Below are 13,710 nucleotides of genomic sequence, written 5' to 3' on the forward strand. Positions count from 1 at the left end.
TAAGTCGGTGGGCAAAGGGGAAGAATGTACTGAATTTAGGATTTTCCAAGCACTGCTTTTTCACACCGCGCCCTGAGGTAGGGAGTAGGGATTATGACTTATTTGCTGCTCAAAGTATCTGCCATGGACTGGAAAAGTGCTTAAAAAAAAAAAAAAGATGTGAGTTGGGTGTGGTGGCACACACCTGTGATCCCAGCACTTGGGAGGCAGAGGCAGGCAGATTTCTGAGTTTGAGGCCAGCCTGGTCTACAGAGTGAGTTCCAGGACAGCCAGGGCTACACAGAGAAACCCTTTCTCAAAAAAACCAAAATAATAATAATAACAATAATAATAATAAATAAAAAATAAAATAAATGCAACAGACCAAATCTCATTCGAAGAGAGGCTCAAGTCTGACATGCCCCAGGGAGGCCTGAACCAAAGGGAACAATTGGAGAGTCACTCACGTCCTGGATGGTAGGAAGAAGTGTACTATCAGAGGTGAGGTTCATTTAGTTTTTTGCTTAAAAGTAGGCAGATGGCTTTAGCTTTCAGGAATAAAAGCAATACGCCCAAGTTTCAACCAACTGCTAATAAAAGCCCTGGAGGTGGTGGGAAAATAGCCTTTGGGACTGTTCACATTTGTGGCATCCACTGAATCTCAATGAGGGCACAGTTTCTGACCTTTCCAGAAGAAGGCAGAGGCTTCATTTGGGATGGCAACTCTCAAGAGAGAGGGGAAGCCGCTGGGAGTTCTTGGGCATCAGCAAGGAAGAGGCCGGGCAGAACTGAATGGTGAAGCACAATTTCAAAAAGGTACCGCTGAGCTCCTGGGCGAGCCCAGCTCTCAAAGCTGCTGCCCTACTGTGGCTGTGAGGCAGACACGGGTCTGGTACAGAAGCCTGGAGCAGGCTGTGTGCCCAATGAGAGGAGGGTACTGCAGGCAGGGTCCAGAGGTCCAGAAGCAGCCTTGGGGGGCAGCTGGCACCTCCGGCCAAGCAAGTGAGAGCCTGCATTCAGAGCTCAGTGTCTCCTAAGAGCAACTCCTGAAGCCATGACACCCCAGCACTACCACGAGACAGGATGTTCCTGGCTCAGCTTTACCTTTGGTATCAACACAACCAGATTCTTCATCCTAGGGTCATTAGAGGTGGTCCTTCCCTGATGTGAATGTCTCCATGTGTTTGTGGCCATGGTAGCACACGTGTTGATAGAGCACTTTTGGTCACAGCTTGCATTGCTGCAGGTAAGCCAGGGTCTATATGACTATCCCTCCCTAACAGCCTTCTATACATATTCCAGCATCCTGCCAAGGCGGTGTTCTGAGCTGGTCCATAACGAACACACAGCCACAGGGAATATGCAGAGTCAACTGCTTGGTCAACATAAGTCAAATCAAATACTCTCAAGACAAGGCTGTTTCAAGAATTCTGCAGTCAACACTGGTATAATTTTGATTTGGCTCGTCCCCAAGAGGCCCACATGATGAGAGCTTGTCCTTAGGATGTCTTACTGGAATGTGGTAGCCCCTTTAGCGTGTGGAGCCTTAGTGGACGGGGAATTAAGTCATTGGCAATGTGCCTTTGAAGGGGCTTTTGGGACTCTGACTCCTTCAGTTTGTTTCTGCGTCACAGAGGGTGGGTAGCTTTGTCTGCCATCTGGCCTACTGTGACATGCTGCCCCTCCACGGGCCCTAAAGCAACAGGCCAGGGGACCATGGCTGAAAGCTTAGAACCAATGAGTCAAAATAAACTACCTTTTAAAGTGATTTAATGCAGTGGTTTTGTTACAGTAACTAACACAACTTGGTAAATGTACCAAATGATAATGACTTGTTCAAGAAGACTGAACTTGTATTATGTGATTTTCAATTTGGCCAAAGAAGTACTGTGTGACATCGTGAAATACTTTTAATGTCTTGTTAGCTGTTCTTCCCAGCCCCTTGTGAGCTAGAAAGAGCCAGCAGTTTCTGTTTTGTTGCGTTTTTTTTCTCAGATAATGAAAGTCTAGCTTTGTGGAAAGTATAAAAAAGTAGATACACTAACTATCAGGTGAGTGTTTGTTTCACGAAGTTTCCAAGGCTCTCAGCTCTAAGACGTGGCTCTTTTGTGACAATGGCCATGGCAGCAGCTGTGGCTTCAGTGTGCTCTGAGGAGGCGGTGCCAAGGCAGGAGCTGCCTCTCAGCGGCAGTGTGGTAAGAGGGTGGGGTGTTCTGCTGACGACGGCATGTCTTAAATGGCTGTTACATTTTATAATGTGTGCAGTTCAGCGCTTTACAAGAACATTCAGAGGCACACAGCCACCAGCACTATCTAGTTTCACAGCATCTTCGCCATCTCAGGAAGAAACTGAACAAGCCGCAGCCACACCCATCCCTCCCTCCACCACCTGCTGGGCGGGTCATCTCCTTTCTGCTCTCATAGATGTCATCCTGGACATGCAATATAAGTGGGATGATGTGGTTTTGCCCCGTCCTGCCTGGATCCTTTCATGTGCTTCAAGGGTCACTACTGCTGTGGCACGACCCAGTACTTCCCTCAGCACTCAGGGTTTCTTCCTGGGGTGGGGAGGAGAGGAGGTGGACTAAATTTAGGGCAACAAAAGACAGCCTCATGCTAGTGGAGCCACACACACATCCCCAACACTGCCCCCTTGTTCTGCTTTAGATAAAATAAAGGAGATACAGATAGTGGGGCAGACCCATTAGCAAAGGTCCTAACTGGGGAGTCAGTGCCTCTGCTACAATTCAGTGCAGCTCTGGCCTTTTCCTACCCACTCTCCAAATGACAACGGGGCCAAGCCTGCCACCTGGCCACAGGAAAGGCCAATAGTACCCAAGACACATCTGCTGGACCTCTTTCTTCACCCGCTTCCAGGAGCTCACGCCTACAGAGTCACAGGGACACAGGAACTCCTCATACTTTATTGAGTGTTCACACCAAGGCCTGTAAGCTCCTGGGGGTAGGGCCCCTGTGCTTGGTCTCCATCACTACCCATAACCTCCCTCATGTCCACCTCGCCTCGGTGTAAAGCTGGTTTAATATCTAACAGCTTACTAAAAAAAGGCTTCCCCCTGGGTTACAGCATCAGCCAGTCTTACACATTTTCCTCTATGTTCCGATCTTTGCCTATTTACCAAGAGGCAGGAGAGAAACATCGTTCATAACTTTCAGAAGGAGAAATGGAGGCCCTTGATGGGCACGTGCTCCAGATTTGTTGGCAGGTGACAAAATGACATCAGGATCCTATCTGTCATCCCACTACTCTGCATGGAATCAGGAGGCCAGCTGATAAAATGTTCCTTCCAGGGAGAACGTAGGAGAAAAAAAAAATCACTTCATTTTTCAGGAGTGCAGATTCTGGAGTACAAATTATACCCAAGGTGCATTCCTTCTGACACCAGGCCATGCATCCAGAACATATCCACCAGCAATATGCCTTAAGATGGTCAACTTGCATGGTCTCCTCCATTACTGAGTCCTCCGACACAGCCCAAAGCTCACCATAAACTAAGAATCAGCAAGATGGTATACATTCACATAAAGGTCCAAAGGGAGATAAGGCTTTTTGCCATGTCAGGCTTGCTGTGGACAAGGTGTGAGGAACGCTCCCCGCTCCCTGCTCCCCTGCCTCCCGATCGCCCACACTTCTTACCCTCCCTTCGAACTTGGCAGTGGCTCCTTCTTTGATGCAGAGGTTCCGAGGGGGCAGAATGAAAGCAGGGGCCTCGGTGAGAGGCATGGAGCTGACCTTTGAGGGATCCATGCTGTGGGAGGTTTTGGGCATGTGTGACGAGGCAAACAGTTTCACGTCCCCCATGGCCTACAAAAGGAAGAACAGCAAGTCAGATCTTACAGTATACAGCATGCTGGCTTCTCCACAGATACCACTCACCCAGTCCTACGGTTTGAGTTATGAGGAGCAGGGACCCAGCAGGGTCAGCATCTCCCTGGAGTGCCTCACTGTGGCTTCTCCACATAAGGTACCAGACAAGAAAGAGCCAGTTCTAGCCATGACTGCCATCCTAGAACCCACTAAGAACTTCATCTGTCTTCTCAGAGAGCATGGCTTGATGGAGATGAGGGAAACTGGATGGCTTGTAGGTTTCGCAATAGGCCTCTGAGGCCTGTGTTCAACTGACATCTACATGAAGCCCTGAGGTAGGAAGCTCCAGCTGTTTCTGCCTGAACTGTAAGAGTGCACAGGCTACAAACAATGGCACTGGGCCTCCAAGAAAGGCAGGAGACTGGGGTTTATGTGATGGGGCCTAGGTGAGAAGATGAGTTGAAGGCTGAATGAAGGAGGTGGCGTCAAGCCAGGGACCACATGGTACAAAGGCTCGAAGTTCAAAGCCTTAAGGAAAGGAAGGAGGCACTAGAAGGTATCCAGCTGACTCTGTCCTTTGTAACTAAGGTCCAGAGAGGCAAAACATTTATCGACGGAGGAACAGCGAATCTCTGCCATCGCTGCCAAGAACACCTTGAACCTGGGATCCTGTCCCACACAGATATGGGACGAGACACGATGTGTCTGCAGGCTGGCGAGATTAGCTAGGACTAAAGGGTTGCTGTGAAAAAGAACAATGGCTGCTCACGGAGGTAATCAATGTCTAACTCTTTCTACTTGTTTCTTATCAACTTTAAGTATGTTTCAAGGTAAAAATTTAGAAAATGCTGATGTGCAAAAATAATAAATTATCACTTATTGGTGGGCTGGCAAGAAAGCTTGGTGATCCAAAGGCACTTGCCACCAAGCATGATGGCCTAAATTTGATCCCCATGTCCCACGGAGTAGAAGGAAAGAAATGGCTCCTTCAAGCTGTCCTCTGACCTCCACACACATACCATGGCATGTGTACATATACACATACAATAAACAAATAAGTGACATTTTAAATTGTCACTTCCTGAACACTCACCTGTTCCAAATTGCCTGAAAGTCCTTTGTCTATGATCTCATTCCTTAAAGTTTTTACTTTACTATTTTATTTTTGGTTGACATAGTTAGTGCATGTGATGTCTTGGTACCTGATGTCATGTGCTCTGACTAAGTCAGGACAGTCAGCATATCCTCAGATATCCCCCTCAGATGGCTATCACTTCTCTGTGGTGATGTTAGCAGACCTTCTTCCCAGCCATTCTGAAATGCACCTTATAGTTGATTATACTACACATATCTCCTCATGGAACCCCAGATCTCACTCCTCCTGTATAACCTAACAATAACACCCCAAGAAGTGGACTCATCTCTATGCAAATGAGGAGCCTGTACTCAGACAGACACAAGTGAGTAGCTGAAGTGAGGGTGAAGTCATGCTACACAGGCCAAAGGAGAAAACTGAAAATACCCACAACTCTGTTATGCAAGATGGTGCTGTTCTGTGGATGTGTGTGGAGGTGTGTGTGTGTGTGTGTGTGTGTGCGCGCGTGCGCGCGTGCGCACACTCCTATTAAAAAGTAAACAAACCATATAGAAATGTCTCCTAATTTTTCCTCCTAAATTTTCTTAAAATTAAGTGGATAAGAAGCTTTTAAGAACTCTAATTTGGCCGGATGGTGGTGGCACAAACCTTTAATCCCAGCCCCTGAGAGGCAGACAGCCTGATCTACAGACTGAGTTCCAAGACAACTAGAGCTAGGGCTACAAAGAAAAACCCTGCCTTAAGGTGGGGGAAGGAGGGAAAAGAGGGAGAGGGAGGAAGAAAAGGAGGAGGAAAGGAAGAGAGGGGGCAGGAAAAGGAGGAAGAAGAGGAGAAACAAGAAAAAGAGAAGGGAGGAAGAAAGAGAGAGAGGGAGAGGGGGAGAGGAACAGGGAGGGGGAGGGAAGATCTGGTCTAAAGTCTGGAGAGATGACCCATGGGTAAAACGCACATGCTATACAACCATGAGGACCTGAACTGGACCCACACAAAGCTGCACAAGGCCATGCACCTAACCCCACTGTTGCTGGAGGCAGAGACAGGAGGATTACTGGGGTGGCCACTGGTCAGTTCTAGGTGAGAGATACCACCTCAAAGAAACAAGGAGAGTGACAGAACAGGACATCTGGAGTTCTCCCAAGACTTCTGTGCATGCACACACACAGGTACACACACACAGACACAGACACACACACACACACCCTATCTGTCTGTCTTTCTCCCGCTCTTATTCATTCTCTGTTTCACAGAAAGAAAAAGAAAAGGAGAAAAAAAAACCCTTGATTTAAGCAAATTAAAATGCAGGTGTCTGAACAGCTTCCTATTACTGGCCTTTTGGCAGTTTTTTTTTTTTTCCACCCCAAGCATCCAGTGAGCATTACATCTTCTGCCCGACAGACCTGGCTTCTCTTTCACTGATAAGGCATTCATTCACTTTGCAGACAAAATTCCTTTCCAGGCTGGCTGCAGGAGGTAACAAGAAAGGTAAGTACCGAGTCACATTTCCTGCGTGCTAGGAACATACTCTGTAAATAAACGGTTCGTTTGCTCCTTACTGCACTAGGCAACAGCTAATCTCTCCATCCCATTTGATGGGTTAGAAACCTGTCTGAGGATTAGAAATTTGTCCAAAGTCAACACAAGAGGGGGCAGGACTGGCACCTGAGCCCAGTGCGTGACCTGGGCGCTGTGCTTCCTGCATCAGTCAGTAACGGTAAAGGTTAAAGCCATTCAACTGACATGCCTTAACAATGTCCTCTCACACTAAGATTTGGGGGCACATTAAAGCACGCCACCCACGTGCTTTAAAAGGCAGATGACAGCACAGGAGAAAGTATTTGCAAGGACAACCAGGTCAGAATATCTTCCTAGAATAAGAAATCGTTCCAGGACATGAGTGCTGCAGAGTAAATGATGAACGTGGCCTCCCTACCCCCGGGAGAATCCCGGGCTGCAGGACAACTGCGACCTGTGTTTGTGTAAACCAGAGGAACTGCATCAAAAGAAAAGGAAGCAAGCAGTGCTGGAGAGACCACAGTGAGACAGGCATGCTCTTGCTGCCGTCCTGGGAGTGCAAGAAACTGTACGGTCCTGCTAGAAAGGATTGTGGCAGGAAGATGCTGAAGAAAAGGGTGTCCACTCCTTTTACTAATAATCCTACGCACAGAAATACATTATCAGGAAAGAATCAGAGCTGGCCAAATGTGTATGTAAAAATGCTGATGGCATTACTCAAATCAAAAGCTAGACATATAAAAAAAAATCCAGTAATGAGAACTGGCCACATACAAGAGCATACCAGAAATAAAAAGACTATGAATTTGATGATATGTAAATGTTAAATTTTTTAAATTATTGAACATTTTCAAGAATACAGAAAAAAATAAGTGCCACCAAACAGCCCCCACTGAGAGAAAGCAGTTAGTGTCCTCCACATTTATATTATTTTGCTATGTGAATGTGTGTATGTGTGTGTGTGTGAGTGTATGTGTATGAGTGTGTGTATGTGTGTATATGTGAGTATGTGTGTATGAGTGTGTATATGTGTGTATATGTGAGTGTGTGTGTATGAGTGTGTGTATGTGTGTATATGTGAGTGTGTGTGAGTATGTGTATGTGTGTGAGTTTTGTGTATGTGAGTATGAACTTGTGTGAGTGTGTGTATGTGTATATAAGAGTGTGTGAGTGTATGTATATATGTATTTAAGAGTGTGTGTGTGTGTGTGTGTGTGTGTATGAGAAGAGCCACTTCAAAACCATCAAGATGTGACATTTTGGGTTGATAAAGTGATAATTACACACCTGCACACGACATGTGCATGATCAGACACAGTGACTGCAGTGACTACAGGACCATCTCCTCGGACTCTGGCAACTCTTCACTAATACATAATGAGTTGTTGAAGCCAGAGGTACCTCTCTGTGCTAAAGGGCCGGGAACGAACTGTATTTTGGTGCCTGCTGTGGTTTAGACTTGGATTATCTACTAAGGTGTGTGAAAGGCTTGCTCACTAGTCTGCAGTTCTTCTGGGAGGCAGGAGAGTCCTTGGTGCTTAGTGGCAGGTTGTGAGGGAATTGGGGGTTCACTCTCAAAGGGGATACTGGGACCCCAGCTCCTTCTTCTGTCCTTCTTCCTGGTAGTCCGATGGCCTCCTCCACAGTACCATGACACCCTGCTTTGCTCCAGGCCCCCAAACAATGGAACTAACTGACCATGGGTTGAGACCTGTGAAACTGAGCCAAGATGAACCTTTCTTCCTTTATGTTGCTTTTCCTTGGGCATCTCATCACAGTGTGAGGAGAACAACAGACCAGCCATCCAGCTTCATTCTACACCCTCCACATTCAAACTGTGGTTTCTACAATCATTCAAATTCCTAAATATGGATTAAAACACTTCTGCTATCCTGATTTAACATAATGTCCTCCATCTATTTATATGTTGTCATAAATGATAGAATTTCTGGTTTTTGTTGTTGTTGTGTTTTTTTTTTTTATTTTTATTCCCCCCCATCCCCCCCCCCCCCCCCCGAGACAGCGTTTCTCTTTATAGCCCTGGCTGTCCTGGAACTCACTCTGTAGACCAGGCTGGCCTCGAACTCAGAAATCTGCCTGCTTCTGCCTCCCAAGTGCTGGGATTAAAGGCATGTGCCACCACTGCCCAGCTGGATTTCTGTTTTTTAACGAGTGACTAATATTCCACTTTGTGTGGATACATTATGCTATATTTCCTTTATCCATTCATCCATCATTGGCTACCTGGGTTAATTGTATGCACTGGCTATTTTGAACAGTATTGTAATAAGTATGAGCATAAGTATGAGAGCTCCAGTATATTGTTATGATTTTTAAAATTTTAAAACATTTTGTTTATGTGTATGTGTCTATGTGAGTGTGCTCTACATGTGCGCAAGTGTCGAGTAGGCTGGAAGAGGGCAGTGGATGCCCTAGAGCTGGACTTCAAGGAATCATGAACTAACTGACAGGGTGGTGGAAACCCAGCTTGGGCCCGCTGGAAGTTCAGCAAGTGATCCTGATTGTTGAGCCATCTCTTCAAGCCCCCAATACAATTTTAATGGCAAGAAAAAAGAGATATTTCATCACTCGGAATATATTAACTGAGCATCTACTATGTGCCAATAATGAACAATTACATTTGTGGGAGTTGTGTTGCTTGTACTTGTATAATGCATGGTAGTGTGGTGGTGGGGAGGATACAAATAAGGTGCTTATACCCTGCATATCCACCTAGGTCCACAGCTTGGAAAGGGCATGCTGCATCTACACAGGATTCATCCCCTGCTGCTGAGGTGAGGCACACCCTGTGCAGGTAGCTCAAGAACTGGGGCAGAGGTGATCCAAGTAATGGGAAAGCTCACACTTCTTTAACATCACCATAAACTCGGGACACTGTCACTTTCCAGCTATGGTTGGGTCAAGGGACCTCCACTCTCTTTGGCTCAGTTTTCTCTTCTGTCAAATGGGAACAATATGACCCTTGCAGAGTGGAGCGCGGATGTGAGTGTGAATGCAGTATAGATAAGCCTGAAGCATAGTGTAAAAAACACGTGAATAAATGAAACCTGTCACAGCATCCTTTGCCCAAAAGGCAGACTGTGCCCCACCTTAAAGACACAGACCCTGTCATCAAAGACAGCAAGGAGCCTAGGCAGGCCTAACTATCCTGAGATAATTCTAGAGGGAGGAAGTCTGAGCCCACTCACTGGCAGCCTCCGGCCGCAGCAGTGTTTGGTGAGTAAGGCAGATGTTGAGTTCATCTTGTGGTCTCTGTCAGTCCTACAGACGGTTCTCAGGATCCCCTTTCAGCAAGGACAAGGGAGCCTGATAAAGCAGCCATGCTTCAAGGTCACCGAGCTTAGGAGTGGAGACCAAAGCGGGGGCAGAGGGCCTTCATATCTCCTGGATTTCTTGTGGTCCAGAGTGTCCTCGGTAACTGGCACTACGACAGGCAGGGGCCTGAGAGCTGCCAGAGGAAGAAGGGTAGGAGAAATGACTCCATGATGTGGTTTGGAATATCTGACCAGGGCCTACTTATTCAAGATTTGGTTTCTAGATGCTGAGTCTAATCCCTCAGCACTGATTCACCAGTGGATTCATACACTTGAGTTCACACCAAGGGGCTGCTAGGGGGTGGGGCCGGTAGTAGGAAGTAGATCACAGGAAAGGGCTGCCTTTGAAGAGCGCCTTCCTGTCCCTGCACTAGCTTCTTGGCTACTGTGTGACAAGCCTTCCCCAAGATGTTTAGCCTCACTGTAGGCCCAAACCAAGGAAGCCATCCAACCAGGGACTGAAACCATTAGCCTAAGGAAATCCCTCCTGCTCCTGAATCATTTCTCTGAGGTATTTGTCAAAATGACAAAAATTTAATATTCCCCTTTCTGCTCTACAAGACAGAAGGCTCCCTAGCCTTTCAGAGTTGTGGAAAACTCAAAGAAATGAAACCAGGCCCCACAGCGTCTCTCTAAATCCTTATAACTCCAAACCTGCTGAGGCCCATCAAAATCTCCCCAGGGCCGGATGCTCTCACCAATAGAAACACATGTGGGCCACGGGGGTAGCTCAGTGGATAAAGGTAATTGTTCTGCAAGTATAAGTTTGAATCTCCAGAATCCATAAAACCCAGGCACACAGCAGATAGAGCAGAAGTCTGGGAAGCTACGGGCCCACCCAGCCTGGCATACACAGCAGAGAAACAACCACAGCCTGGGCTCCAACAGAATGGAAAGTGAGGGCTGATAGCCGAGGCTGTCCCCAGGTCTCTACAAGCCCACTGTGGCACCCATTCACACACATGCATGCCCCCCCCCCACACACACATTAAAAATTTAAATTAAAATTTAAAATGGATATACCTGGTCAAAAGAACAAAAGACAAGACGGGGCCTAGCATCAGGTTGAAAAGACACAGATAAGTCAATATTCCAAGAAGCACCTAGTCCTCCAGGAGGACTCCTCTGTCAGAGGGGTGGACCCAGACCTAAGTCCCAAGCTGTAGAGTCATGCCAATAGCTCCACTCATCATTAGCCCATCACCCCCACCCATTACCCCATCGCCCCAAGCTGCCATCAGACTCCGGTCATGTTGTCAATAGATGGCTACTGCACATTTTGGGGAGAATTAATAATAAACCAAGTGGAACCCTTCTTACTCGCCTCTGACCCCCATTAAGCCTGGGGAGCATGAGAGATTACCAGAGGAATGATATCTGCAGCTATCTCTATTAGCAAGACAACACTCAGCAGCTGCGATCAAAGGACCCCAGCCAGGGGGTTCGTTCAATACTCAGCCAAAACCAGACTAATAGACAGAGGAGAAAGAGAACACCACAAACCGAGAGGTCAAAAGAGCAGTGGCCCGCTAACGTCTGAGCCAAAGCCGAGCTCCGAATAAGGTTTCCGCAAGTATCACAATTTATTAACCACTCAAGGCAGCTCTGGGTGGATCGGACTTTAATTTGATCAAAAGCGCTTTTAATCGTCTCTTGAACCTAGAAAGGAACTTGCTGAGAGAGTGCTGCTTTGACAAACAGACTCTTGGAACAAAAAGTCAAGTGAGACAGCAGAGTCGGGTTGGAAAGGCCAACTGTCCCTCTAGTATTCCAAGTACACACATGAGATCAGTCTTGGAAGCTCTAAGTCACAGGACATCCTGGAAGTACCTAACCTTCCCAGCTGGGAGGTGCCCCCAAGCAGGTGTGGCACCCTGCCTGTAACCCCCTCCTCCTCCCAGCACATATCAGAGGTGCAGAAGGCAAGAGAACAAACACCCCAGGCACTGATGGGCTCCCTCTGTCTTCCTTAAGCCTTTCAGCAATGCACTTGAATCCCGACAAATACCTTAATCTCTCCTAATCCTCCCCTGAGCTGTTCCAGGGGAGCTGTGCCAGGCTGCCGCCTCACCATGACCCACCCAAGCAAAGTGGGGCAGGGCCACACAAGGCTACCCCAAGACACACCTGACGGCAGCCGCCTCCCCATGCAGCTTCCAGCAGAGGCCAGCGTCACTGCTGCTGAGCCCCTGGTCCAAGGTCCAGCAAGAATGGAGAGAAAAGGGAGATCCAAACACACAGAGGCTGGGCCAGACAGAGAAAGTAAGGGGCTTTGTTCTCACTCTCCTCGCAGATGTTGCAACTTGCCTTCTGCACGCATGGGGCAGCCAACTTTGCTGGGAGATCTGTTGTTCTAATTCGCCCAGCTGGGGTGACCTTTGAAACCCCTGGCTGCCACAACAGAGCAGCTCTGTGAAGGCCCAGGGAGCCAGAGGTGGAAGCTCCCAGGTTTCGACTTGTTCAGAGCCGCAGACTCCAATCTGAGTGCACAGCAACTGGAAAGACCCCATCAAGCAGAGAATTGAGCCCCGGATAGGCTGGGCACTTACCCAACTCCACATCTGGCCTGGACTGTCACTCCAACCCCTTGGTGCAGCTGGCCTGAGATTACCACCAGCTCATGAGACATGTGCTTCCAGAGACCCAGCTCTTTCTTCCTTAAGCCAATGGAGCCCCACTTAGGATGTCTAGTGCAGGAGGCTTGTTCAGGAGACAGATAGCTGAGAACTTCCCAGAACTTCCTGTGCTGGGACTGTAGGCAGGAACACAAGGTGCTTAGCACTTCCTGGAGCGCAGTGTTGTCCCATCACATATTCAGAGCTGGGCTCAGAGCACATAATATCTCCATCCCCACTGTGGACATCAAGGTATCCCCTCAGTACCCAAGGAACAGGCTAGGCATCCTGAGCTTAAGGCCTTCTGGGTGCCGGTAGATTCATAAGAGGGAGGCAGTGCTCCAACATCTACAACACCTACAACATCCTTGACCTTCCAGCTCAGTGTCTGAAGCTTCTGTAATCTCAAAGAGCCTTAACATCCCTTAAAGTTATTAAAGAGCCAAAGGATTTGGTTGTGAGTGATTGCTATCAAGTTTTGGTGCTTTTGGTATTCAATTAAGTAGTAATTCACATAAAACATTGACAGTAAGCCTACATGGTAATATGATTTTTTTCTTTTTCTTTTTTCTGAGACAGGGCTTCACTGTGTTGTCCAAGCTGGCCTCAAATTCCTGAGCTCAAGAAATCCTTCTGTGTTAGGGGAATACCAGGACAGGGAAGTGGGAAGGGGTGGATTGGGGAAGAGGGGAAGGGAAGAGGGCTTATGGGACTTTTAGGGAAGGGGGAATCTAGGAAAGGGAAAATCACTTGAAATGTAAATAAAGAATATATCGAATAATAAAAAAAAAGAAATCCTTCTTGGCCAAGAGAGGCGTCTCACCACTTAAGAGTACTCCCTGCTCTGAGCTCAATTCCCAGGACCCACATAGTAGCTCACAACAGCTGTACTCCAGTTCCAGAGGATTCACACAAACACACACAAATAAAAATAAAACACAGTGTATATGTGTGTGTGTGTGTGTGTGAGAGAGAGAGAGAGAGAGAGAGTGTGGCCAGCAATATAATTATTTTTGAAAAAAAATATATTTTCTGAAAAAAAGTTTAGTAAGAGTTCAGTTCTACTGTGTGTGTGTGTGTGTGTGTGTGTGTGTGTGTGTGTGTGTGTGTGTGTTATGGTTCTGAGTATGGAAATCAGGACCTCCTACAAGCTAGACAAGTGCTACTCCGCTGAGCTAATGCCCAATCTTGACAACTTTATTTATTATTGTTACTGTATCTATGTATGGGGGTGCATGCGATGGTTGCACTGTGGATGTCAGCGCCATAGAGTCAGTCCTCTTCTTAGACCTTGATGTAGTTTCCAAGGATCGACTGAGGTGGTCAGGCTCGTCGGGTAAGCACATT

At 47.3% G+C, this 13,710-nt stretch overlaps 1 protein-coding gene across 4 annotated transcripts in view; it reads right to left on the reverse strand.

Moving 5' to 3' along the window:
* The window catches only part of Mylk (myosin light chain kinase), a 255,320-nt gene that overhangs the window by 173,519 nt on the left and 68,091 nt on the right, over window positions 1-13,710 (reverse strand). For all 4 annotated transcript variants that reach the window (XM_052159226.1, XM_052159227.1, XM_052159225.1 and 1 more), the window contains exon 3: window positions 3,635-3,802. In XM_052159226.1, the coding sequence (XP_052015186.1) occupies window positions 3,635-3,799 (165 nt within the window). In that variant the 5' untranslated portion in view covers window positions 3,800-3,802. The remainder of the gene's footprint in view (window positions 1-3,634; window positions 3,803-13,710) is intronic.

This window comes from Apodemus sylvaticus, chromosome 15 (genome assembly GCF_947179515.1).
Source record: "Apodemus sylvaticus chromosome 15, mApoSyl1.1, whole genome shotgun sequence".
NCBI classification, from domain to species: domain Eukaryota; kingdom Metazoa; phylum Chordata; class Mammalia; order Rodentia; family Muridae; genus Apodemus; species Apodemus sylvaticus.